The 23973-nt window shown below is 30.2% G+C and overlaps 12 protein-coding genes across 12 annotated transcripts; 5 read left to right on the plus strand and 7 right to left on the minus strand. All coding sequences in view use genetic code 12, as the record gives it.

Annotated features, from left to right (window-relative positions):
• Window positions 1-363: 363 nt before the first annotated feature.
• KGF55_004738 (putative metalloendopeptidase) lies at window positions 364-2535 on the plus strand (the record flags this gene model as incomplete). Its single annotated transcript, XM_051759674.1, has 1 exon — window positions 364-2535. The coding sequence occupies one exon, from the start codon at window positions 364-366 to the stop codon at window positions 2533-2535; it is 2172 nt and encodes a 723-aa protein (XP_051612697.1).
• A 53-nt stretch (window positions 2536-2588) lies between these two features.
• On the minus strand, window positions 2589-3236 carry KGF55_004739 (uncharacterized protein; the record flags this gene model as incomplete). Its single annotated transcript, XM_051759675.1, has 1 exon — window positions 2589-3236. One exon carries the CDS (start codon window positions 3234-3236, stop codon window positions 2589-2591), a length of 648 nt encoding a protein of 215 aa, XP_051612698.1.
• A 153-nt stretch (window positions 3237-3389) lies between these two features.
• Window positions 3390-6524, plus strand: APL5 (Apl5p; the record flags this gene model as incomplete). The annotated part of the gene is made up of 1 exon (XM_051759676.1): window positions 3390-6524. One exon carries the CDS (start codon window positions 3390-3392, stop codon window positions 6522-6524), a length of 3135 nt encoding a protein of 1044 aa, XP_051612699.1.
• A 165-nt stretch (window positions 6525-6689) lies between these two features.
• SLC1 (1-acylglycerol-3-phosphate O-acyltransferase) lies at window positions 6690-7559 on the minus strand (the record flags this gene model as incomplete). The annotated part of the gene is made up of 1 exon (XM_051759677.1): window positions 6690-7559. The coding sequence occupies one exon, from the start codon at window positions 7557-7559 to the stop codon at window positions 6690-6692; it is 870 nt and encodes a 289-aa protein (XP_051612700.1).
• Window positions 7560-7875: 316 nt separating this feature from the next.
• On the minus strand, window positions 7876-8592 carry GLX3 (glutathione-independent methylglyoxalase; the record flags this gene model as incomplete). The annotated part of the gene is made up of 1 exon (XM_051759678.1): window positions 7876-8592. One exon carries the CDS (start codon window positions 8590-8592, stop codon window positions 7876-7878), a length of 717 nt encoding a protein of 238 aa, XP_051612701.1.
• Window positions 8593-8972: 380 nt separating this feature from the next.
• KGF55_004743 (uncharacterized protein) lies at window positions 8973-10037 on the minus strand (the record flags this gene model as incomplete). The annotated part of the gene is made up of 1 exon (XM_051759679.1): window positions 8973-10037. The coding sequence occupies one exon, from the start codon at window positions 10035-10037 to the stop codon at window positions 8973-8975; it is 1065 nt and encodes a 354-aa protein (XP_051612702.1).
• Window positions 10038-10145: 108 nt separating this feature from the next.
• On the plus strand, window positions 10146-12194 carry KGF55_004744 (uncharacterized protein; the record flags this gene model as incomplete). Its single annotated transcript, XM_051759680.1, has 1 exon — window positions 10146-12194. The coding sequence occupies one exon, from the start codon at window positions 10146-10148 to the stop codon at window positions 12192-12194; it is 2049 nt and encodes a 682-aa protein (XP_051612703.1).
• A 55-nt stretch (window positions 12195-12249) lies between these two features.
• Window positions 12250-13020, minus strand: KGF55_004745 (uncharacterized protein; the record flags this gene model as incomplete). Its single annotated transcript, XM_051759681.1, has 1 exon — window positions 12250-13020. The coding sequence occupies one exon, from the start codon at window positions 13018-13020 to the stop codon at window positions 12250-12252; it is 771 nt and encodes a 256-aa protein (XP_051612704.1).
• A 1600-nt stretch (window positions 13021-14620) lies between these two features.
• Window positions 14621-14923, minus strand: MRPL33 (mitochondrial 54S ribosomal protein uL30m; the record flags this gene model as incomplete). The annotated part of the gene is made up of 1 exon (XM_051759682.1): window positions 14621-14923. One exon carries the CDS (start codon window positions 14921-14923, stop codon window positions 14621-14623), a length of 303 nt encoding a protein of 100 aa, XP_051612705.1.
• Window positions 14924-16054: 1131 nt separating this feature from the next.
• On the plus strand, window positions 16055-17572 carry KGF55_004747 (uncharacterized protein; the record flags this gene model as incomplete). Its single annotated transcript, XM_051759684.1, has 1 exon — window positions 16055-17572. The coding sequence occupies one exon, from the start codon at window positions 16055-16057 to the stop codon at window positions 17570-17572; it is 1518 nt and encodes a 505-aa protein (XP_051612706.1).
• A 353-nt stretch (window positions 17573-17925) lies between these two features.
• Window positions 17926-20553, minus strand: ZCF8 (Zcf8p; the record flags this gene model as incomplete). The annotated part of the gene is made up of 1 exon (XM_051759685.1): window positions 17926-20553. One exon carries the CDS (start codon window positions 20551-20553, stop codon window positions 17926-17928), a length of 2628 nt encoding a protein of 875 aa, XP_051612707.1.
• A 1728-nt stretch (window positions 20554-22281) lies between these two features.
• KGF55_004749 (uncharacterized protein) lies at window positions 22282-23973 on the plus strand (the record flags this gene model as incomplete). The annotated part of the gene is made up of 1 exon (XM_051759686.1): window positions 22282-23973. One exon carries the CDS (start codon window positions 22282-22284, stop codon window positions 23971-23973), a length of 1692 nt encoding a protein of 563 aa, XP_051612708.1.

Consider the following 23973-nt stretch of genomic DNA (forward strand, 5'->3'; position numbering starts at 1 on the left):
TGCATTTACCTTTGACCAATTCTATATGGTAAGACAAAAACCGATATGTTTGATAAAATCAGCATGAATAATTAGTTTGAAATCAAATTTAGTATCAGATAACCCAAGATGCAGTTAACTTCTCACATTAATATGGGGAATAAACCAAGATTTAAATTTTCTTGATTTATTAATAACCTTTTCTTATAATATCTTACAAACGAGTATATAATAAATTATCAATTCAATGGATATCAATCTATGAATCAAGCGAAATTCTATACTATCATTTGAATTACTTTACCCAAGACGTTCATTTTTTTAAAAAAAGCAAAAACTGGTTAATTTTCAACCTATCCCACTCAGTCAAATGTACCATCGTCAATGACAATTTTATTTAATTACCAAAACAACGAAATAGTTTCTTCACCAACCGTCATAGTCAGTGGGTCAACTTCATTGAGACTACTGAGAGGCGTCATCGGGTTCACCAATAATGATAATAAAGTATTCCCACCACAATACTTTGAGGTAAACAACGGTCAATTTAAAGCAATTCTACACGTTTCTCCTGGTTTGCCAAATAGTTTTAAAGCTGAAATTTATGACAATGCATTGATAAATTCATTTGGATTCCCTGATTATAATGGCAAACCGCATGTTGTTGATTCTGGATTTTTGAAATTATGTTTCAATCCACTACCACAAAATAAACCTGTTTATTTATGTTTAATAAGGGGCAAGGATTCAAGAAACGTTTACGATATGCCTGGATATAGACTAGCTAGAGGAGAGAGACCTACTTTGGAAAATGCCATCAAAAAGTTAAAAGTTTCTGGAAGATTAATGCAAGCTTATTATCAAGATGAAATGAGAACTGCAGGCTTTAGTAACCGGTCAATCCAATTTGTAGAGGAAACTGTACTGGACCAAAGTATTTTTGGGTATAATGTAAATTCACCAACCCCTCATCAAGAAATTAAAGTCTTTGTTTTAACAAGCCCCAAATCAGTTAAAGAATTACGATCTCCAGATTTGGCACAACAAAATCCAAATGCAAAAGATTCTGGTGGGTTATTCAGTCATGCAATAGATCTTATTAAAAGTACACCCGAGATTTTTAATTCTAGAAATGATACTGCTGTTCAATGTGTGGTGATGTATTTGGATTCGACTTATGACAAAAAAAGAGATTTGATTTTGACTCACGCAGCATTAGGGGGTGGTACGAATGATGTCAAATTAGGTATTTTTGGATCTCATGGTTTACATTCTTTTCCACAAAACTTTCCATTAGTTACCCCATCATTCCTTGATGATACACCATTATCTAAACTGGAGGTAGCAAATGATGCGGGCCAATGTTCAACAAGTTACGAATGTCTCAACATATGTTTTGGAGCATGGATTCATGAAGCTTCTCATTCGTTCGGTTGTCCTCATCAGGTTGATGGAGTCATGTTAAGAGATTATGTTGTATTAAACAGATCATTTATGACTAGGGAATTGAGAAATGAAAGAACTCATTCTTCAGGTGAAATTATAGGTACTAATGGAAGATGGAGTTCTGTTTGCCATTTCAACATATTAGATTTGATTAGATTTTTGTATCACGATTCATTTTCCTTGCCTATAGATAATTTTGGTAAAAGTTTTTCTACAACTAAAAGACCAGATCATCTGTATGAATTTTTCACAGCTCCGAGCCTGTATCCTTTAACCAACTCCTCCGTCACAAAATCTGATAATGGAATTTTCTTATTGGAGATAGTTGATGGTGATTTGGCTAGGTATCATCAAGCATATTTACCCCATATGTATGGTGGAGTTGGTTTACAAACTCAAATTGAAATTAACTATCAGGAATATCTAAACAAATTACGAAGTAAGAAGAGAGATGCGAATGATGCATACAAAGTGAGAGTTTTATCATTAGGAGGCGATTTATTCATAGACAACTTCAAAGCTCATAGTTCACAACAGCATAAAGACATGATTGAGAGTGATTTTGGACTTGGAAAGGGGAAACTTAAAGGGGCTAAAAGTTTGTTATTGGGGAAAGCTAATGGTCAAATACATTATGTTAATTTCAATATAAAATCAATTTTTAAGGTAAGTATATATTCAGGTAACGCTTTGAATGGATTTAGGTTTCATTTTAATGCTGATAATACGTCAAAAACTCCCGGCGTACCAGAAAGAAATTACTTGAAAAAATTCTTTAATAATAAACCAAACGCAGGCCCACCGGTGATTGATTCTAGTGGGTTCAAAGAACTGGTAAAGGCAAACGTATTAGTTGGAAGAGACAATGCCGGATCTACTGATTTTGTATTGGAAAAAGACGAATATATTATCAAATTCAATATTAGAAACGGGGCTTGGATTGATGCTATTCAGTTTGTAACCAATAAGAGAGTCTCTCCCATGTTTGGAAATGCAAAAGGAGGTCATTTATCTGTTCTAGAGTCTCCGACAAGTAATAACGAGATTGTTGGTATGTATTTTTACATGGGTGATTGGTTAGATGGATTAGGCATCATTTATACAATTTAAGTCTTGGAAGTAGTGGCAGGCAATTTATCTTTGTTTTACCATTTATTTGTTAATCAAGATTCTCGATCAAGAACTTTGTCTTTTGCTTGATAATATTCTATAGGGAATTTGTCAATCACACCAGCTTTGTTCTTCAGTTTAATGAATGGAATACCAAGTGATCGAGCTTCCCCATGTTTCAAACGATTTATTCTCCTCTCCAAGCTTTGGATGTCATGATTCAATTGATCCATTCTGCTTCCTTTGGCATCGCCAATAGCCGTGAAATTCTTCTCAAATAATCCATGTAACACACGTAACTTTTCTTGCAATTGTGATTTTTTCTCCATTGATTTTTGATTTTCGTTGTTTAAACTCCCACTGATTTGTGCTTCAATGACCAATGGATTATCCAAATCTGTGGAGTCCAAAGATTGTAAAATTGAATTCGTGAAATATTTTGCATAATCACCAAGATTGGATATCCCAGGTAGATGCGATGTCACTGAATCTTCATTTATGAGACCTTCATCCTCCTTGTCTTCGTCACTCTTGAAATACTCATCCTCTGTGTCAGTGGAAAGTGATTGATCATGAATACTACTTGTTTTTTCTGCTCGAATTGGGATCTGACTATTGGTCGTAGGCTGTAGTAACCTAATAGGCTCCTCTTCATCAATTATTGAATCTTTAATACCTCTTGCTAACTCTTCATCATTCATTTATTTGAATTGTGATATCAGGTGTCTCTCATTCGAGTTTTATATATCGTTGGTACACAAAAACTTTTTAAACACCGAGATTTAACATTTATTTATTTAAAATCAGTTTCTCAGTTTCAAATCATCTTTTACAAAACCAGTTTAAACACATTTATGTCATCCTTCCAACTTCAAAACTCTGAAGTATTGGCTAGGCTAAAGCCTTTTGGCATTTCATTTGAAAAATCACTAAATGATCTAATTAAAGGAATTAGAGCACATTCGAAAGATTCACCAGAAAGTTTAGCCAAATTTCTTGATATTGCAATCCAAGAATGTAAATCGGAACTATACACTACAGATTTGGAGACTAAAGCCATGGCCATTTTGAAACTAAGTTATCTAGAAATGTATGGTTTTGACATGTCATGGTGTAATTTTCAAGTTTTGGAAGTAATGTCTTCAAATAAATTTCAGCAAAAGAGAATTGGATATTTGGCAGCTATACAAAGTTTCAAAAATGAACAAGAGCTATTAATTTTGGCAACAAATCAATTCAAAAAAGATTTGAATTCATCACAACCTGTGGAGGTTGGTTTGGCATTAAGTGGAGTAGCCACCATTGTAACCCCAACTTTGTCAAAGGATATTAATGACGACATACTAATGAAGTTAAACCATTCAAAACCCTATATCAGAAAGAAAGCTATACTTGCATTATATAAAATATTTTTACAATACCCAGATAGTTTGAGGATGAATTTTCATAAAGTAATTGAGAAATTGGACGATTCAGACATATCAGTGGTGAGTGCTACAATCAATGTGATATGTGAATTATCGAAGAAAAACCCCAAAATATTCCTTAATTACTTACCCAAATTTTTTGAAATTTTGGAAGAAACTAAAAACAACTGGTTGATTATAAGAATATTGAAACTATTCCAAAGTCTATCGAAAATCGAACCCAGAATGAAGAAAAAGATTTTGCCTGCTATAATGGAACTCATGTTACGAACACAAGCATCATCATTAGTATATGAATGTATCAATTGTGCTGTGAATGGTCAAATGCTATCTTCTGAATCGCATAAAGATAGGGAAACTGCAAAACTTTGTATCGAACAATTGATGTCATTTTTTAAAACTAAAGATTCAAATTTAAAATTTGTGGGTTTGCTTGCACTAATTAACATTTTAAAGATTTTTCCTATATTTATGCACAAAATAGACGGCGTATCTACAGTTATTATGGATTGCCTCAATGATCCCGATTTAATAATAAAAAGGAAAGCATTAGAAGTTTCAAATTATTTGGTGAATGAAGACAATATTGCCGAAGTAGTAAAAGTAATGCTACTACAACTAATACCCGAAGATAACGTCATAGATGAATCCCTCAAATTGGATGTGACTATCAAGATCCTACAAATAGCATCTCAAGACAACTATTCAAATATACCTAATTTTAAATGGTACGTTGCAGTATTGAAAGATGTTTTGAACTTGACTTTGTTGTCAAAAACAGCTTCTTCTTCACATGTCACTTCAAAGATAGATGATAAAATAGCTATAGAGCTTGGGAAAGAATTTAAAACTCTTGCTACCAAAGTTCCCTCAATTCGATCGACGCTTCTACAAAAAATTATTATTGAAACAGTCATGGATGAGAATATTATCAACATCTGTCCAACAATTTTAAGGGATACATATTGGATATTAGGGGAATACATTGATGAGGTCAAAGTTGGAGTGAATGATCATGACGAAGTTGAGATTGAAGACGAAGATTTGGTTGTATCTATGGGGAAAAAGCTTCAGATCTTTAATTGCTTGATCAAAACTAGAATTGACGACAAATTGGGAAATGATTCATATAAGCTATACCCGATATCTGCAGCATTAATTAGCTTAAATCAACCTCAAGTTATATGTGTATTAATTCAAACTTTGGTTAAATTATACAACGGTATCGTTATTGACTATACAAGAGCATACTCAAATGATGCTGAGTTCTCATCCGAGAGGTACAACGAGTTGACTTATCATTTGTATGGATTAATTGATTTTTTGAGTCGGTGGGAAAAACATCAAAATTATGAAGTGCAAGAAAGAACACTTTCCTGGTTGGAGTTTTTGAAAGTTGCTCATGAGGCGATGGTAGGAGATGACAAAAATACGATACTGATTCTAGAGGCAAAAGAGCTTGAGTCAATGCGAGGAGCTCAATCACACGATGACATGAAGGTGATTTTGAACGATGACTCCAGTTCAGATGAAGTTGGGTTAAGTTCGGCTTCATCAAGTGAAGATGAATCCGACAATGATAACTATGAAAGTTTAGTCTCTGATAACGAGAATTCACCACCAACCGAATCCAAGAGCCACATTTCCGAACTTGAAACGAATCTTGTTACATCCAATGGGGAGAAGAATAGTTTTGCATTTTCAAAAAAGTTACCCGCATTAATAAGTCATATTCTACCTTCATTCTTCAAAACCTATCCTTTAAATCCGATTGCTAAATATTCACAACTGAAAATTCTGGTACCTCATGATTTGGATCTAGACACCAGGATTAATGACATGACTGAAGACAAATATGAAATAGGAGTTGATGACAAAGATGACTATGAGTTGGATTTATCAGAATCTGAATTGAAGGATGAACCTTTAATTCAATTATCGAGTGAAGAGGAAAGTAGAGTTAAATCTTCGGATAGATTAGAAAGGTTAAAAGATGATCCTTATTACTTGGACAGTGGTGAAAGTAAAAAGAAATCATCTAAGACACTGGAAAAATTCAGTTTGATGAACAAAAATTTAAAGGATAGTACTACTCAAGAAATTATAACAAAGAATGAGGAGCCAAGGAAAAAGAAAAAAGCAATTAAACTTCAAAAGGAAAAAGTACTAATCTTAGGAGAAGAAAGTATCGATGGTGAAGATGCAAATGACGAACAAACCTTAAATGTTATTGAAAAAAGGATAAAACCAAAAAGCAAAAATTCTTTCAAAATTGACTCGTCTAACTTGGATAATTTCGATTTTGATGCATCGACTGTTGAATCATCGCCAAGTTCACAAGAATACAATATTGACTTGGATGCTTTGAGAGAGAAGTTGGTAAAATCTACGTTGACAACTGAGAGAAAGAAAAAAAGTAAAGTTGACGATTTGAAAACAAACGAAAAAGCCCAAAAACAGGACACAAATGAGTCTAATAGTAATAATTCTAAAGTAGCTCCAATTGTCACCGTCAAACCTAAAAAGAAGAAGAACAAGAAGAAAGCTGTAATAATTGAATAGCTCAAATTTTTCAATAAAGGTAAACGAAGCATAAGTAATTGTACTATTAATTGTGAAAATATTTCATTTCTCTAATAAAACTTTAGTTCGAATGGACATAATTAGTTACGCAGTTCGATGTCCCTTTGACAACTTTTAGTCAGACAAGACTAGTTCCTACAATTTTCAATCTCCTGAAATTAAAGGTGTGTCTTCACTTATAACTTCAACTTCAGTATCAGTTGGATTTTCATTCTCTGATGGGTAATATTCTTCATTTGGTTTGACACCAGGCGCTTTTGCATACCCAATTTTTTTCAAAACTTTTAACATGTCTTTTCTTACATCTTCACAGCATTTAGTAACGTCTTCATTGGTTTCTAGATTTTCAGTCGAGACTGGAGGTAAAACTTCAATGAAAATTTCTCCAGTATTGAATACCTTTTGTTTTGAATTGAATATGGTAGATGTATTTGACACAACCACAGGAATTATTGGAATTTTGGCTTGTTTTGCTAAATGGAATGCACCTTTTTTGAATGGCAAAAATTGTAATGACTCAACAGCAGATCTTGTTCCCTCAGGAAACATAAATAATGCTCTTTTTTCCTTTTTCAAACTAGTCAATGCACCATCCAATACCTTTTTGGCTTTTGCGGATTTGGATCTATCTAAGAAGAATGTACCACTTAGAGCCATAAACCATCCTAAAAATGGAACATATTTCAAAGATTTTTTACTTGTAACTGTATATCCGGGCTGAAAAATTCTTCCTAAAATATGTATGTCTAATGCTGACTGATGATTTGAGATAACTATTGCGGGTAAATCTTTTAAATATTCCTCATTCTCGATTTTTATATCAACTCCCAAAAATAATTTGAAGGTATTATAGAAGGCTCTTGCTACTGTATATTGAGCATATTCAACTTTGCCAATTAATCTTAATATAATTGATGCAATTACCCCATAAAGTGCACACCCTGCTATAAGAGAACCGAAGATGATTGATTTTAAGTAGAACTTGAGTTGTTTGAAAACGTCAGTTGATGGCATGATCTTTTAAGCGTATATATCGCGTTTTAGTGAGTGACAGCTGGCAAGTTGAATTGTTGTGGAGTTGATTTAATGTTGTTAAGTTGAATGGAATTTCATTAATTTGAATGTTTAAGACGGTGAAAAAAAAAAATGTTGAGTACACTCACATCCAAAATAAATTTCAGCGTTAAAGAGGGGCCGATTGTTTACAATTATTTCAATGAAGAGGTTCAGCTTTAAAAGATAAACCTGGATTTTAGTATTTATTCACAATCGAGCGTGCACTGTATTCTCAATTGACTATACAATTTTTAAAAAATTCTAACTACGTTCCTTATTTATTTACTGATTCATGTGCAGCTATGACATTTCTAGCTGTAATGACAGCTGATTGTGGATTAACACCAGTAACTAATTTACCATCAGTGACGGCGAATGAAGCCCATGGTCCATCTGGTTCAACATATGTTGCACCTTCTTTTTCAGCAATTTGTTTAATTGTTAATAAATGATCTTTCTCCATGATTTCAAGAACACCTAATTCTTTTTCCCCAATATCAGTGAATCCAGTAATCTTTTTGCCTTTAATTAATGGTTCACCTGTTTTAATATCGTTTAAACCATCGAAAATTGCAGGTCCATGACATATAGCAGCAACAACACCATTTTTTGCCCAAGTTTCAGCAGCAATGTTTTGCAAAGCTTTAGCTTTTGGGTAATCAAATAATGTACCGTGACCAGCACTTGCGAAAAAAATATCATAATCTTTTGGATTTAAATCGGAAGCTTTTTTAATGTTTTTGAATGCAACATTGTATGGTGATTCTTTATTTTCAAAGACTTCTTTTGCTTTACCATTAAGAAAATCTTCAGTTAAACTGTGGTCATCATATCCAAATGTACCGGTTTCTGAAGCAATTTGTATTTCGTACCCCTTTTGAGCAAATTCTAAAAATGGTTCTAATGCTTCAGTTACAAAAAGACCAGTTTTTTTACCATCTGAATAAAATGGTTCACTGTATGAGGTAACTGCAAGTAAGACTTTGACCATTTTTGTTTTAATATTAAGTGTAGTATTAAATTGATCAAGGAAAAATTAATTAGTGAACAATATAATTATTGTTACATTGAACTGAAGAAGTATTTATACCATTGATTCTGTTTTCATGATTAAGTTGCTGTGTATTATAAAAAAATCAAACCCTATTTTGTAATTAACTATTAAATTCAGATTTCCGTAACCATACTTTTAATTAATAAGTACATCATAGATTGAAAGCAATTTCTATTTTGTGACATATTTCATATTTCTCAATTGCTTGATCTAAATATTATTCGCTTAAAAAACCCTCCTAAATTATCATTCGGCCGAGAATTGGACTTACTAATAGAACCAGTCTGTTGTTTATCCTACCAACTATTGGAAGACATTTATTGTAAAACTTCCTTCAAGTTAACTTGGCCTGACCCTCTAGCTAATGGTTGAGGCTGAGAATCACTTTTCTTCCAACCAATCATATATATAACATTAAAGGTTGCTGGTAATAGTATTTCTCCATTTTCTTGAACTTCGCCATGTAAACTTTTATATATTTCATTCGCTGCTAGTAAGACATCTCTTGGTAAATTACTGGCTCGAGTTAAGACAGCGTTTTGTTCACCCATACTTTGTAAATCCTCACACAATGCAAAAATGTTTGGAAATCCACCGACTATAATATCTTCTGAATCAATTGTTAACATAGAAAAACCCGCTTTGTTCAATAAAGACCCAACATCATTCAAATGTACTAAGGGGGAGACTCTAGGCGACATACCACCTTTTCTTTCTAATTCAGCCAATTGTAATGAAGTTCGTAATTCGTATAATGTGTCACCACCAATTAAAGTACCCATAAATAAACCATCTGGTTTCAAAGATGTATTGATGTTTGATAGAGTTTGAGGTAAATCATTAATCCAATGAAGACTTAAGTTTGATAGTACAACATCAAATGAATTTGGTTCTTTTAACAATTCATGGTTATATGCTTCTTCATCACCGACAATTCTTTCAATTTTCCCAGGAAACTTATAATCAAATTTCATCGACTCATCTCTATGTAACAATTCCCTAGATGAATCAAACATGATTAACTCTTTAATTTTACTTCGTACTAAGGCTTTGTCCTTATTTAATTGTTCCACAATCTTATGTTCTACTCCATCAGCTTTTAATTGTTCAGGTACATGACTTTCGGTACATAATTGGCTCAAAAAATTCCCACTATTACTCCCAAAATCCAACATTCTGTCAAATGGTCTAGTTATAAAAGCCAATCTTTCTATTGTTTTTGTTGCAACTTCATCTCTAATATAGTCCTTTTTTCTAGATAATTCAGGGTTTAGTTTAGCTGTTTTGGATCGATGGATCAGCTTTGCAAACCTATCAAATACATTGAATTGTGACTTTGGGTTTTGTTTGGCTGCTGTAGCAAATCCTCTTGTGGTGATCATCTGGAATCTGGTTGTTTTGCAGTTTAAAAAAAAATCGATTTTTCACTATTTTTGCAACCTACTTTTCATCTCACAATCAAACCTTGTACTCAAAAATGATAGTATAGAATGTCAACACTTTTGGCTGCTAGAAGACTTTATGATGTTGCAATGAATAAAGTTTCAGTGAAGAGAGTATTCGTCTTGAATACAAATATACATGCTACTTCACTTATTATTTCGAGTCAAAGACGACATTTAAATGCTCAGTCAAATCAATTACAGTCTTCAGCAACAACTCAAATCAATTCAAATAGTGGCTACAAATTTCATGCACCTACTAGACGACATGGAACATCACCAGCCTTAAAACAGGATCTCATTGGTATAAATAGTAAAAAAGAATTGGAAAAGTACTTTATCAAGTATAAGAATAAAAATAACGATGTATCATCGTTGCCACCATCCATGCAATTATTACAAAATGCGCGACGAAATAACTTTAATATATCGGGTAACATATGGATAAATCATCAGCGAATGTGCAAATCTAACGTGCACGAAATTCAACTAGTTGATTGGGTGGGATTATTTGCGTTTAGATTCAACAATCAAATACTTGATGTTTTACAATTTAATAATCATTGGAAACGAATCGCAAAATATGATCTGAGTTTATTTCCAATTTACTACCTGAGCTTCATATGTTGGTTGATTAATACCGATCAAACGTATTTAGCTGCCAAACACGTTATTCAATATTTAATGACGGAGCACAATGACCCAAATTTGATACCTATTGGCACCATGATTTCAAAGTTGGTAGATAATGAAGACTTATCAATGATTCGAAAAATTTTAAAACTTCTGTTGAAAAGAGACTACAGGTTAAGTCATGAAGTGTGGTCAAAAATATTAAATTTAGGTTTGAAAAATAATGATTACGCCATTGTCAAACAAGCATATACTCAATACGTAATGGAAGGTTTTACAGACGGAAAAATTTCCATTGAAGAGTCCATATTGTCTCCAAGTTTAGTAAGTAAAAATCATGTGTTTCAATCAATGTCTGATTCGTTATTAATGCAGATTTTACAAATATTTTCAATGAACGGTGATACGAAACTGACGATTGATTTGATAGAGAGTCATTTTTTTCACAAAGTTGTGGCTGGTAAATCAGCATTGAATAAAAGTCTTTGCTTGAAGATTATTGAAAGTCATTGTTATGATGATGATGAAGAAGGTATATCAAGTATGGAATTTATATTGGAACTCATTAATACTTTTGTTAAAAGAACTAAACATAACCCGAATGATGCTTTAAATGCTAAGGATTTGTTTCGAGCCATGAATAGAAAAATCGGCCATCTTGATTTGGGGATAGTTAAGAGAAAAGAACCCGAAGTAAATCGACCAATGAACGATCAAATTCCCGTTATTACACCAGGCCACAGTGATAATGAGACATATCTAGTTTTAGCCAATACGACGACACTTCATGATTTCATCGTTCGCAACATCAGATTTATTGATCAACATAATTTTGATGCAAAGTCAAAGTCTATATTCATCGACTGTTTATTAAACTATATCTCGACATATTTAAACCATACAGGTGTGGTGAAAGTATTGGAATCACTTCATTATCTTGATCCTCAAAATCTTGAATATTTGAATTCAAATTCATTCGACCTTATACTTCAATCCTTGTCTAATTCAAGTTCGAAAAAGTGTGCCATATATTATCATAAGTATATGAAGGCTAATGGTATGGAGTTTTCACCTGATAAGTACATATGGTTAATACAAAGTTGTTTCAATGAGTTTTACGAACCTACTGTGACATACTTAATATATCATTATTTCAAGGATCACGTAGTGGGACACTTTGCCGAATCTCAAATCTCGACTTTAATTGATATTATACCGGATGATGTTGAAGGACAAGTATTGAAACTCAAAAACTTTTTAATGCAAAAGTCAACAAAAAGTGTTGTAGCTATTGATGATTGTTATAAATATCTTGGAAGTACTATCAATGAAAATGAAGTAGTTCTTTTCTCAGCTTTTGGTCCAAAACATAAAAGAAGATATTTTCGGGAATACGATGAAATCGATTTACTGATTTTGAAAAAAGTTTTGCCCATTTTGGAAGACACTGCAACTGTGAAATAACAGGACATGTTTTGTAAGTTTATGTTGTTTTGTTCTTTTTAAATATTAGTTGAATTTAGTCATTGACAGCAGCTCTTATTTCTTCGTCATTTATGTCAATTATACGAGAATTTACGTCCCCATTAAATTTTGATTCATATACAAGGCTCTCATCATTGTTATTCAAAGTAATATTTTGTAAAGTCATTGACGAATTCATTGAATTAAACATCGTTGAATCTATTGCCATTCTCAAAATATGGTTTGCATGACAAGCTAAATCATCTTCAACTTCCTGATCTATTTCGTCATCTTTATTACCAGTCTGATTTATTTGACCTAATATATTTAACTTTTTTTGTTGCATTTTCTTACTCGTATTTTGCTTTAATTTTTGAATTTTTGAAGACTTTATAGACGGTGGAGTGACAGGTAATAGAGAATCTTTTTGTAGTTGTTTCACTTTTGTTGGAGTTGATTGCATTGAAGGTCTTTCATCAATTTGGGAATTATCATTATTACCTGGAGTTACTTTGTTATCATCATCATTTAGATTCTTATCTTCAAATATATGAAAGCTTGTCTTATCTTTATTTGCAATTGAAGTTGTTGTTTCAAAATCTTCTTTTTCAGGCAATGTAATTTTAACTTTTGATAATTTAGTTCGACCTTCCATTATAAGATCATGTAAAGGGTCTTGATGAACTTCCCTTGTTCTAGTGGGTCCAATTGGGCTCGTGAGATAATTCACTTTTGCTGTATTGGATTTGGGTATATCATTCGAAATATGAAGTTTGTGATGGTTGGTTGATGTGGTTGAGCCATGACAATTAGTGATATCTCTCATAATTGATAGTTTACTATCTCAGGGTTAAATCAGATGTTGACAAATATGAAAGACCCTTATTTCTCTATCTATGAATACACATGAAATCGAAATAATCAAGGGGTAAAATTATTTAATCTTAAAGGAAACATGTAGATAATTTTTATTTTATAGTTTTATAATTTGTTTACATTTTGCCTATCTAGGATTAATCTATGTGTAAATATGATTTTGATAAAAAAAGATATTTAGCAGTAAGCTTAAGTTAAGTAGAATAAGTTTCAAATTATGTGACCGCTACCAAAGTCATACAATTTTTTATAATAGAACTGATTGGATGAGGACACTAACAGACTTTAATTACAATAGTTAGAGCAGATATTCACAAATAGGTCGAAACATGCTTGATTATATTAATTATTATGGCAAGTACTCTGGAACGAGTAATCAGTTATTTTCCTGAATCCTTTGCCTTACTATATACATATTTATCGAAGTGTCTTGGTTGTAAGTGTAGTCAGATTTTGGCATTTCACCATGTTCACGTAACGCCTCGCGTTCAATTCAACGCTATGACTTGGTGATGCGAAATATTGTACCTCCTGTACCGATTTGCATCACTGATAATGATGAGTATGCTAACAAGATCATATAATGGTATTTTTGAATTTTACTGAATTAACTAGAATGAAATTATTAAGTATTCTTCTTTTCTTCTTCCATCTCTCGATTCAACTGTTGCTTACTCCTAACATATTTCTCTCGTTGACTTAATTTTTCATTTGTATCATTCCCATGCACTGAATCAATTGGACAAGGTAGTACACTATTAGCTCCAACTAATAAAAAACATATTGCAAATGTCGAACTAAATAATGAATGTGTTAGTCTGTTTCTTTGTGTTGCTTTGATATATTGAAACATTGTCGATTGATCTGTTTATGTAAAATTTTGATAAATAATGTTATAAGTTAATGAAATGAGGAATTAAAATGCTGAATAAATATTAAAAATTGTATATGATGAAGTATGAGTTGAACAATTTGATTGCTGAGTCCAAACAAAATCAAACGCTGTAGGAGATTGATCAATGATAGTTGATAAAGGGAGATTCAAGTAGATTATTTTGAGTATTATTAAAAATGATTATCATATGTTTCTTTTCAATAAATTGATGTATTTTTTTTCATTACTCTGTATACAAATTAACTATATGCAGGCATCACGTAAATTAAAAAAATATCCAATCAATGGTCCGGCGTTAGTTATACATTTAGAAGGACAAACAGGATCAATGCAAAGTAAAAAGTGGACCCGAAATCAGTTCAAGGCATATCAAAGGGGCATGAAAAGATGAGAGAGCAAAAACATATTGTATTACAAGATCCTGAATAAATGTTTTATAAAAATGACCCCAAGATTTCCTGATGTAAGACAAAACTTGTCAATCCTCTGGCTCGTCATTCCTTTGATATTTATTAAATGATACTTGGCTTTTCTATTTACAATGTTTGCCAGTGGTTCATATGCTTGAAGCGATTTAGATGATCCAGCCATACTTCCATCTTTCTCATTCATCTCTTAACCCATTTTGTTTTTTATGTTATTTTCATATCTTCATTCATTCATATACTTTCCTCGTACCATCTTTTATTAATTCAAATCCATTTGGCCATTTTCTCTCCATATTAATTTCTCTATTAGTTTTAAATTGATCACTTAATTCAACTTTAATTAATTCTTTTACTTTACTTAATGAATGAGCACTTGAAACATCACATTTAATATATTTAATTTGATTTCTTCTACGTAATCCCAAAGCTGCTAATGTATTTCTTGTCTTTGGTGGCATTCCTATTGATGATCTTATTTGAGTTACTTTATAGTATAATTGCTTTGATGATGATGGTATTATGCTAGACATTTTTTTCAGTTTTATATTATTGATTTGAAGCAATAGAATTTGTAATGGTCCTTTTCGCGTTGACTTGGTGTGATTTATAAAGGGAGCTATCTGATATTGGATAAAATGTATAATTGAATTGTACTCACATATTGAAGAATTTTTCACGATCTATTTTTTTTTTTTCTTTAAACTCTTCATTTAAAATCTTAGCCTAATACTTTAATTAGCCTGGCCTACTTACTTAAAACTAAAGAGATAGACACTTATATACTAATTAATAACGAAGGTCATCTAAGCATCTGATGGCATAAGCTAATATTATGTACTGGATAAAAAACTTTTATAGTAATCTTAAATTAATATAAAATCGTGGGATACTAATTGATTGCTCAATCCCTACCCACTAAAAAACCAATTTGAGTTGAAGATTATTGATTATCAGAAATAGTGTTGTGATCCCAGGTTTTATGTGTGAGCTATCTTTCCTCTACTGCTTATTTTCCGTTCTCTCGACTATCATGTCGTCATCGAGCGGTGTTTAAGCAGTCTTCCAAATAGTTATTGATAGGGTTGATTTCTTCCAATTGGAATTTTGACAATCATCCCAACTTGATTTTCACTATGCTTCATCTGTACCGCGAACATTCGTTATGTAGACCAATTGATTGTTTTTTAAATGACGAGTTGAGCAAAGTGGGATGTAAAACAAATTTAGATTTATTTCATTACCAGAATCTACAAATGAAGATTTCGAGTTAGATACCATAGGTTGTGAAACTTTGTTTCATACAGCTCTGTTTCACAACCTAATGTATCCGACTCAAAATCTCTTGTAGGGGTTGATAATCAATTATTTGTTTTCATTGATATTCTGTTGATTAGCATCTCATTGAGATCTGATAAAAGTGTAGTTCTTATTTGATATTTAATTTGTTGAGAAATGTTTTTCCACAGATTTAATTTGTTTGATTAAATAGAGTTCTCGTAATTACCGCATGGTAGCGATATATTTCAAGATATAAAGTCTACAAAATGACAATTATTAAAAACCAACATGGACAAATTAGAATTAACGGTTTTAAAAGTGAAACATTTCGTTTTGAAAGAGGAGTTCGGCAGGGCTTCCCACTATCCCCACTACTATTCAATATGTGTCTCGAAGTATTTTTGATAAGAATCCAAAATAAAATTAGAGGTCATGAATTCAAATTTGCAGGTAAAACTATTAAATCATCATATCTTGCATACGCAGATGATTTAGTAATAATGTTAAACAACCAACACCAAGATTACAAGATATTACATGATGAATTAGCAAAACTCAACGAGGTAAGTGGATTGAAAGTAAATAAGAACAAAAGTATCTTTTTTACAAACAACACAGAAATACACACATCGTATCCATATAAAAATATAATAGATGATGAAATCGTATATCTTGGGGTCAATTTGAATCAAATAGATTGGAAGACATTTATTAACAAAATTATGAGACAATTTAATATTAACGAAATCCATGACCTACCAATTCATTTAAAAATCCAAACAATCAATTCCTACAAACTAAGTAAAGCTTTTTACCATGATCTAATTCAACCAATGGATAAGAAGCAAATCAATTATTGGAATAAAATCATTAAACAATACTTCAAATATATAAGTATGGATACATTGATAGCAAGAAACAAACAAGGTGGCTTCAATCTAAACAATCTTGAAGACCACTTGTTGGGGCAAAGATCGAAAATAATATACAATCTACTTTTTGACGAAACCAATTGGAATTATATTGAACTTAGAGAAAAAGTTCAGAAATTTACTAATCAATTCTATCCTCCATCGAGATACACAATGGTGCATTGGTCTGAAATATTATTGAAAAAGGCATATCATATTAGAGGTACCAGAAAATGGGAAATTGCCACATATTTTACAAAAAAAAACTCAACCTGGACAAAGATGTTTAATAAATCTGAAATTGAATACCTAAATGCATGGTGCACATTAATGAAACCATACAGGGAAAAAGAAGAAGTTAGTCGACAACCATACGACTTTGATAAGATTGAGGAGTTGACAACTTCACCTATAATCTTAACTGATGACCAACAGTGGATATATAGGATAGAAAATAAATTTTTCCACTCAATATCAAAAAGAATTCAAACTGAAAAACGAAAAAGTTTATGCCCCAACAATTGGAGCTATCTACTAAATCTAACTCAGAAAGACTGGGCAAGTTACTTCAAAATAATATACAAAGCTAAATTAAAATACCCTAAGGGAGTGGAAACAATACATAGAGTTGCATTGGGACATTTTACACACTTCGGATCTGAAAACTCAACAAACTTACATACATGTGAAGCTTGTTATGATGAAGTTCCAAAACATGGATCCTTCAAACATCTCACTATAACATGTCCAATTACAAAATACATATGGGACATGTTGGAAATTCCAGGCATAGAAAGAAGCCATCAAGCATGGATAGGTAACCCAAATATCACAATAGACCAATTAATTCAAATAAATAAATATTTAGACCTCGTGTTTTTTTATAGAAAAAGACGACGAACATCGTTGGGAGAGGATAACGCCTTCTCCCTAGAATTTTTGCTGAGGTCTTTGAAAACGTTTAATTTGAGGTATACAATCTTTTCTTAAAAAGATAATACTTACTTATTAAACGGAAAATTTCATACAATTTTTACAAACAATCACCACTGAAATTATCATCAATTTATTTTCCCTTGAGGTTTTCCCACTGGGCTTTATCCTCAAATTTGTGAACAACTTGTTATTTTGTGTACTATAATAATAACAATATATTATTACTGATAGTATATCTTGTATAGAAAATTATATAGATGACTTAATAAATAAGTTAATAAGAAAAAAAAAAAAAAAAAAAAAATTACTTTAATTTTTAATTTTCAACATTAATCGTAACTATATATCTATATGCAGAAGTTGCTTTCCTAATTCACTTGCAATGAAGAAAAATTGGCCTTCAAATATTAATCATCAGTATTTGGTTCAACATTCAATTTCATATAATCAGAAACAACATCATTACTAAATTCAAACCCACTTAATTTTCCAATAAGTTCTTCAATAAATTGATCATTAAATTTAATTTGAGGAGTAATAAAAATTTCTTTATTTATCGTTGTATTTTTATCTCCATTATCATTTTCAATTTTTAAATATTGAAATAAATCCCAAACTTTTTCAACATATCTAAAAAAATTATCTCTTGAACCAAAATATAAATTAATTAAAAATTCCCAATTTTCTTGTGGTATAATAGCTTTTAATTTATATAATAAATCAGTTAAATCTTCATAATTATTTAAATAATTTTTATAATTTAAATTTAATAAAGTTGTTGATTGTAATGAAGTTGATTGATCATTTAAAACTTGATTAAATTCAATTAAAATATTTTGACTTGATTTAAAAAATGGTATAAATGTTAAATTTTGAAATTTATTATTATTTAAAAATTTATTTAATGTTGTTTGAAATGAATTTAATATAATTGGATATATTTTATATAAATTAATTTTAAAATTTGAATTACTATTGAATTCATTATTATTATTATTTTCATCAATTTTAAATAGGAAAAATTTCATTAAAATTAAAAATAATGCTTGATATATTAAACTTTGTAAAAAACTCTTTAAAAAATGTAATGGGAATTTATCAATTATAAAATCTAAAATTCCATTAATATTTTCATTTTGTCTCATTTTTTCATCTAATAAATTAAAATGATTGAATAAATTTATCATTGTTGTAAAATATGACGCATATCTTAAACTTGGAAAATAATTTGATTCAATTCTAATAAATGAAAGCCATCTAATAGATAATAATAATAAATTTTGATTTTTTAATAATAATTCAACATCTTCATGGTTTATACTTTTATTCGATTTATTAAATTCATTCTCGACTTGACTTAATTCTTTTGATAAAAGAACTGATACATTACTATACAAATCCAAATAATTTTTAATAATTCCCTTTATAGATGTAGAAAGACCAGATTTTTTATAATATAAACCCCATATTTTTATTGAATGTTTACTTAATTCACATTCAACATTTTTTGCATTTGGTCCATATAAAACACTTAATAATCTTTTATGGGGTACAACTGTATTTTTTAATTGATTTGATACCATTAAAGAACCTTTTACTTGAAAAAATGTAAATTCTAATTCAATTAATCTAATTTGTATCCAATATTTTGCTAATATTTTGAATTCAGCAGATTCTGGATAATCATTATTTTTGTTTATATCATTCCCGTTATTGTTGTCAGCATAATCCTCCAACGGTTCAACCACAGGATCTTCAATCAAAGATATAAAGTCATTATTTAAAACAATATAATTCAACAAATTATTAAATTCCAAATAATTATCAATTATATCATTTTTATATAAAAAATAATTTTTAATAATTAAATAAAAATCAATTAAATAAATTAAATCTGTTAAATTTTCATAAGTTAGAATCTTCAATTTTAAAAATCTTGAAATTTTAATCCAATCATTAATTAATTCATCTTTATTAATCATTCTATTATAATCCAACAAGAATGGTCTTGTTTCATTTTCATCAAATAAATAACCATTAGCCATTATTAAAAACATTAATGATAAATGTCTCATTTCAATAATATTAAATTTAAAAATTTGACTTAAATTTTTTATACTATCTTCATCATTTATATTTAATAATTTATTATAAATAAATTTAGCTTGTTTAAACATTTCATCATGATCTTGTAAATCAATTAATATAGGATTTAATGAATTTATATAAGTATTATAAAATTTTTCAAATATTTTAAAATTATTTGGTAATAATCTTTTAATTCTTTTTATATCAACCATGTTCAATTCAAAAATTCTTTGAGTATCTTTATTCAATAATAATTCAATACGATTTGTATGTGAGTTGTTAGAAAGTTTGTCATCATCAATATATTGACTATTGTTAGGATTATGACTTTCAATTGCCGAAATATGATTTATTGGATGATCCGGTTTTTTTTCAACTGCCTCGGGTTGTAAATTCAAGGTATGATTCGGCCTTACATGAGATGATCTATACAGTTCACTACTTTCATTATAATTACCATTAGATAGCTGTAAACTTTTGGAAGTTGACAGTAATGAAGTTACTAAACTTGCTAAAGAATTTTGATTATCATTGAATGTATGAACAATATCATTTGAAACTTTCAATTTTTTATTAGCTGATCTTTTTTTACGTTCTTTAATTTTATTTAATTCTTCTTCAGATGGTGGTTGAGGAGGTTGTAATAAACATCTATTAACTCTTTTAAATTTTTTACAAGATGCACAAGGTATTTGTAAATCACATTTAATCTTTAATAATTTACAAGGACCACAACTATAACTTCTTCTTTGCCTTTTCCTTTTATTTAATTGAGATTCTTGGTCTATTAAACTAGGTGTTTCATGTTCCGAATTGATAGTAGATGATTCTTGAAAAATTGGAGTATTTGGTTGTTCTTCTCTCTCTGAATCTAATCCATGCTTAATTGATGATTGCTCGTTATTTTGCAGAACATTAGGCAAAACATGGCCTGAATTTGATTCCATAAACGTTGGTGGTGATTAAGCCTATATTGATTGTTAATTTAAAAACTAAACAATTGAAGTTGGAATATATTAAAATAGCTTGTGGTACAAAAGACTTCAATGATTATAACATAGGACAAAATACCACTAGATGATTGATTTTGGTGTGTAAGTTTAATTGATGGTTGCCAAAATAATTGAGTGTGTATTTTGATATTTATTAATAAATCCACCTGGATTTATAAAAATTATTATTTTTGTTGCATTCAGAAAAAAAAATTTAAATTACGAAAAGGAATAGAGAAAAAAAGTATCAGTTTATTAATCCGATAAGTAATAACTAGTGTGATTAAGTATGTATTCGCCGATAATCACAGATATATCAAGGTTAATACTTTAATTCAAGGTAGTAAACAGACAAGGTCTTCAATCTAGAGTTAATTGCACTCATTGTGTCGATTGATATCAAGAGTATTTTACAATTGGTATGTATATGATAACAAACAATAAAAATGATAATGTTTTGATAGTATCTTCTGACAAAACTCATACTTCATATGCAAGAATCTTTCTGTATGATGATTTCGATCAATACCAATAATCCTCTCATCAAGTTCATAGAATTATGAGAATAGCTTTATGCAATTTTAATTACTTTTCTTTGAGTTTATTCTGATTCTAAAAAAATTTATAACCGGAGATAATAATAACCGATTGTACATTCTCACTAAATAATATTTCTTATACCGTCGGATGTAAAGGTACAAAATGCCTCTCCTCGGAAATAGAACTTCAACACGTAAGATATGTGATAGGATTTATCATTGTTTGTCAATTTAAAGTCAAAACGAAAGAGTCAGTTTCGTCACTGTGTAGATGCATACTTGTTTCAGGTCTGAGAGTGTGCTGATACTATTACTTGTTTGTCTTATCACAATGTTAACTCTAAATTGCCTTTTCTGTTTGTGTCTCGAAAGCCTAGCATGTAAACAATATTAGTTTTGCTATTATCCATGGTTTGAGACTTAATATGATATTGAAATTTTGCTAAATTTTGCAGCCAAATTTTTTTAATCGATGAATCTAAAACAAAATTAAATCTGTAAAACCTTTCAAGATACTATCTACGTGTAATGAGTAATTTCTGACTAATCATAGCATTAAAAGAAGAAAAAGAGTTGAGGCTGTTTAAGTTGTATGAATATGGTCTTGATAATGTTCATCAGTATTCACGTGAGTATAGTTGATAAGTTAAATAATATTGGTTCCTTTATATTATTTACGACATCATATGCTACCAACTAGCTTTGTATGAGATACTGCATATAGAAAGCAGAAAATCAGGTACCAATTTACGAGTTTTTAGTCTAAAACACATTAAAAATAATTATCTAATTGTTTTAGTAATGTTACTTCCTTTTCTACCTACACTTTCTTTCATTAAAGTTTTTGATTAAAAGTTGTTGCCATGAAGCTATGATAGAACTGTACTTTATTATCATAAATGAGGAAACATCCATTTGAACAAATCCAATTTATTCGTTTCCAAGAAAACACGAGTATAATTTTATTATAACAAGTTTATATATCAAATTATGATTACTACACACTGTGGCTTTCTTAGTCTATTTTTGATTTCAAACCTTTAATTAAATAAATAATGTTGAATTTTTCACTTTTGAAAAGATAATGGAATTGTAAACCTATCAATTTGGTCCAATTACATATTTCCTCAAGTTATCAATCAAAATGACTGTTGAATCTTCAACCAAAAGACCAAATTTCCTTATAATAGTTGCTGATGATTTAGGTTTTACTGATTTATCACCATTTGGAGGAGAAATCAAGACACCGAATTTAGATAAATTATCAACTCGAAATGGTATAAGATTAACTGATTTTCATACTGCTTCAGCTTGTTCTCCAACAAGATCTATGTTATTAAGTGGAACTGATAATCATATTGCAGGATTAGGTCAAATGGCAGAATTTGCTATTAAACAACCAAAATTAAAAGATCAACCTGGTTATGAAGGTTATTTAAATGATAAAGTTGCAGCATTACCTGAAATTTTAAAAGATAATGGATATTTTACTTTTCTTTCTGGTAAATGGCATTTAGGTTTAAAAAAACCTTATTGGCCGATAAATAGAGGATTTGAAAAATCTTGGTGTTTATTACCTGGTGCTGGTAATCATTATAAATATATTACTAGAGATCCAAAAACAGGTGAACAAATTCCATTTTTACCTAATTTATTTGTTGAAGATGATAAACAATTAGAACCAGAACTGTTACCAGAAGATTTTTATTCAACTATTCATTATACAAATAAAGCAATTGAATTTATAGATGAAACACCAAAAGATAAACCATTTTTTGGATTTTTAACATATACTGCTCCTCATTGGCCATATCAAGCACCACAAGATAGAATTGCTAAATATGATGGAGTTTATAATTCTGGTCCTGAAGAATTAAGAAGAAAAAGATTAGCAAAAGCGTTAAAATTAGGTATAATTGATGAAAATGTAAAACCACATCCAATTACTACTATACGTAAAGATTGGAAAGATTTAACACCAGAAGAACAAGCTATTGAAATTAAAATTGTTCAAACTTATGCAGCAATGGTTGAAATTCTAGATGAACAAATAGGTAGAATAATTGATCATTTGGAAACAAAAGGTGAATTAGATAATACATTTATTCTATTTATGTCAGATAATGGAGCAGAAGGTATGATTATGGAAGCATTACCATTATCAAATCAAAGAATTACTAGTTTTGTTGATAATTATTATGATAATTCTTTGGAAAATATAGGTAATTATAATTCATTTACATTTTATGGTGATCAATGGGCACAAGCAGCAACAGCTCCTCATTCTATGTATAAAGCTTGGTCAACAGAAGGTGCTATTGTATGTCCATTAATATTACATTATCCACCATTAATTAAATCTCAACATGGTAAAATTTTAAAAGAATTTATAACAGTCATGGATATTTTACCAACTGTATTAGATCTTGCAAATGTTAAACATCCTGGTAAAACCTATAAAGGTAGATCAGTTGCAGAACCAAGAGGTAAATCTTGGAAAAATTATATATCAGGTCAAGCCCCTTATGTTCATGATGAAAACACAGTTACAGGATGGGAATTATTTGGACAACAAGCTATTAGAAAAGGAGAATTTAAAGCATTATATATTCCAAAACCTTTTGGACCTGAAAAATGGCAATTATTTAATATTATTAAAGATCCTGGTGAAAATAATGATTTAGCTGAATTAAATCCTGAAAAATTAAAAGAATTAACTGATCATTGGGCTGTTTATGCTGCAGAAACTGGTTTAATTGAAATAGGACCAGATTTCTTTAAAAAGGAGTTAGTAGATGGTGATGAGAGTGTTAACTACAGAACGATATTTGACTAG

The sequence above is a fragment of the Candida pseudojiufengensis genome (assembly GCF_024610245.1).
Source record: "Candida pseudojiufengensis strain CBS 10847 chromosome Unknown scaffold12, whole genome shotgun sequence".
In the NCBI taxonomy this organism is placed as follows: domain Eukaryota; kingdom Fungi; phylum Ascomycota; class Pichiomycetes; order Serinales; family Debaryomycetaceae; genus Lodderomyces; species Lodderomyces pseudojiufengensis.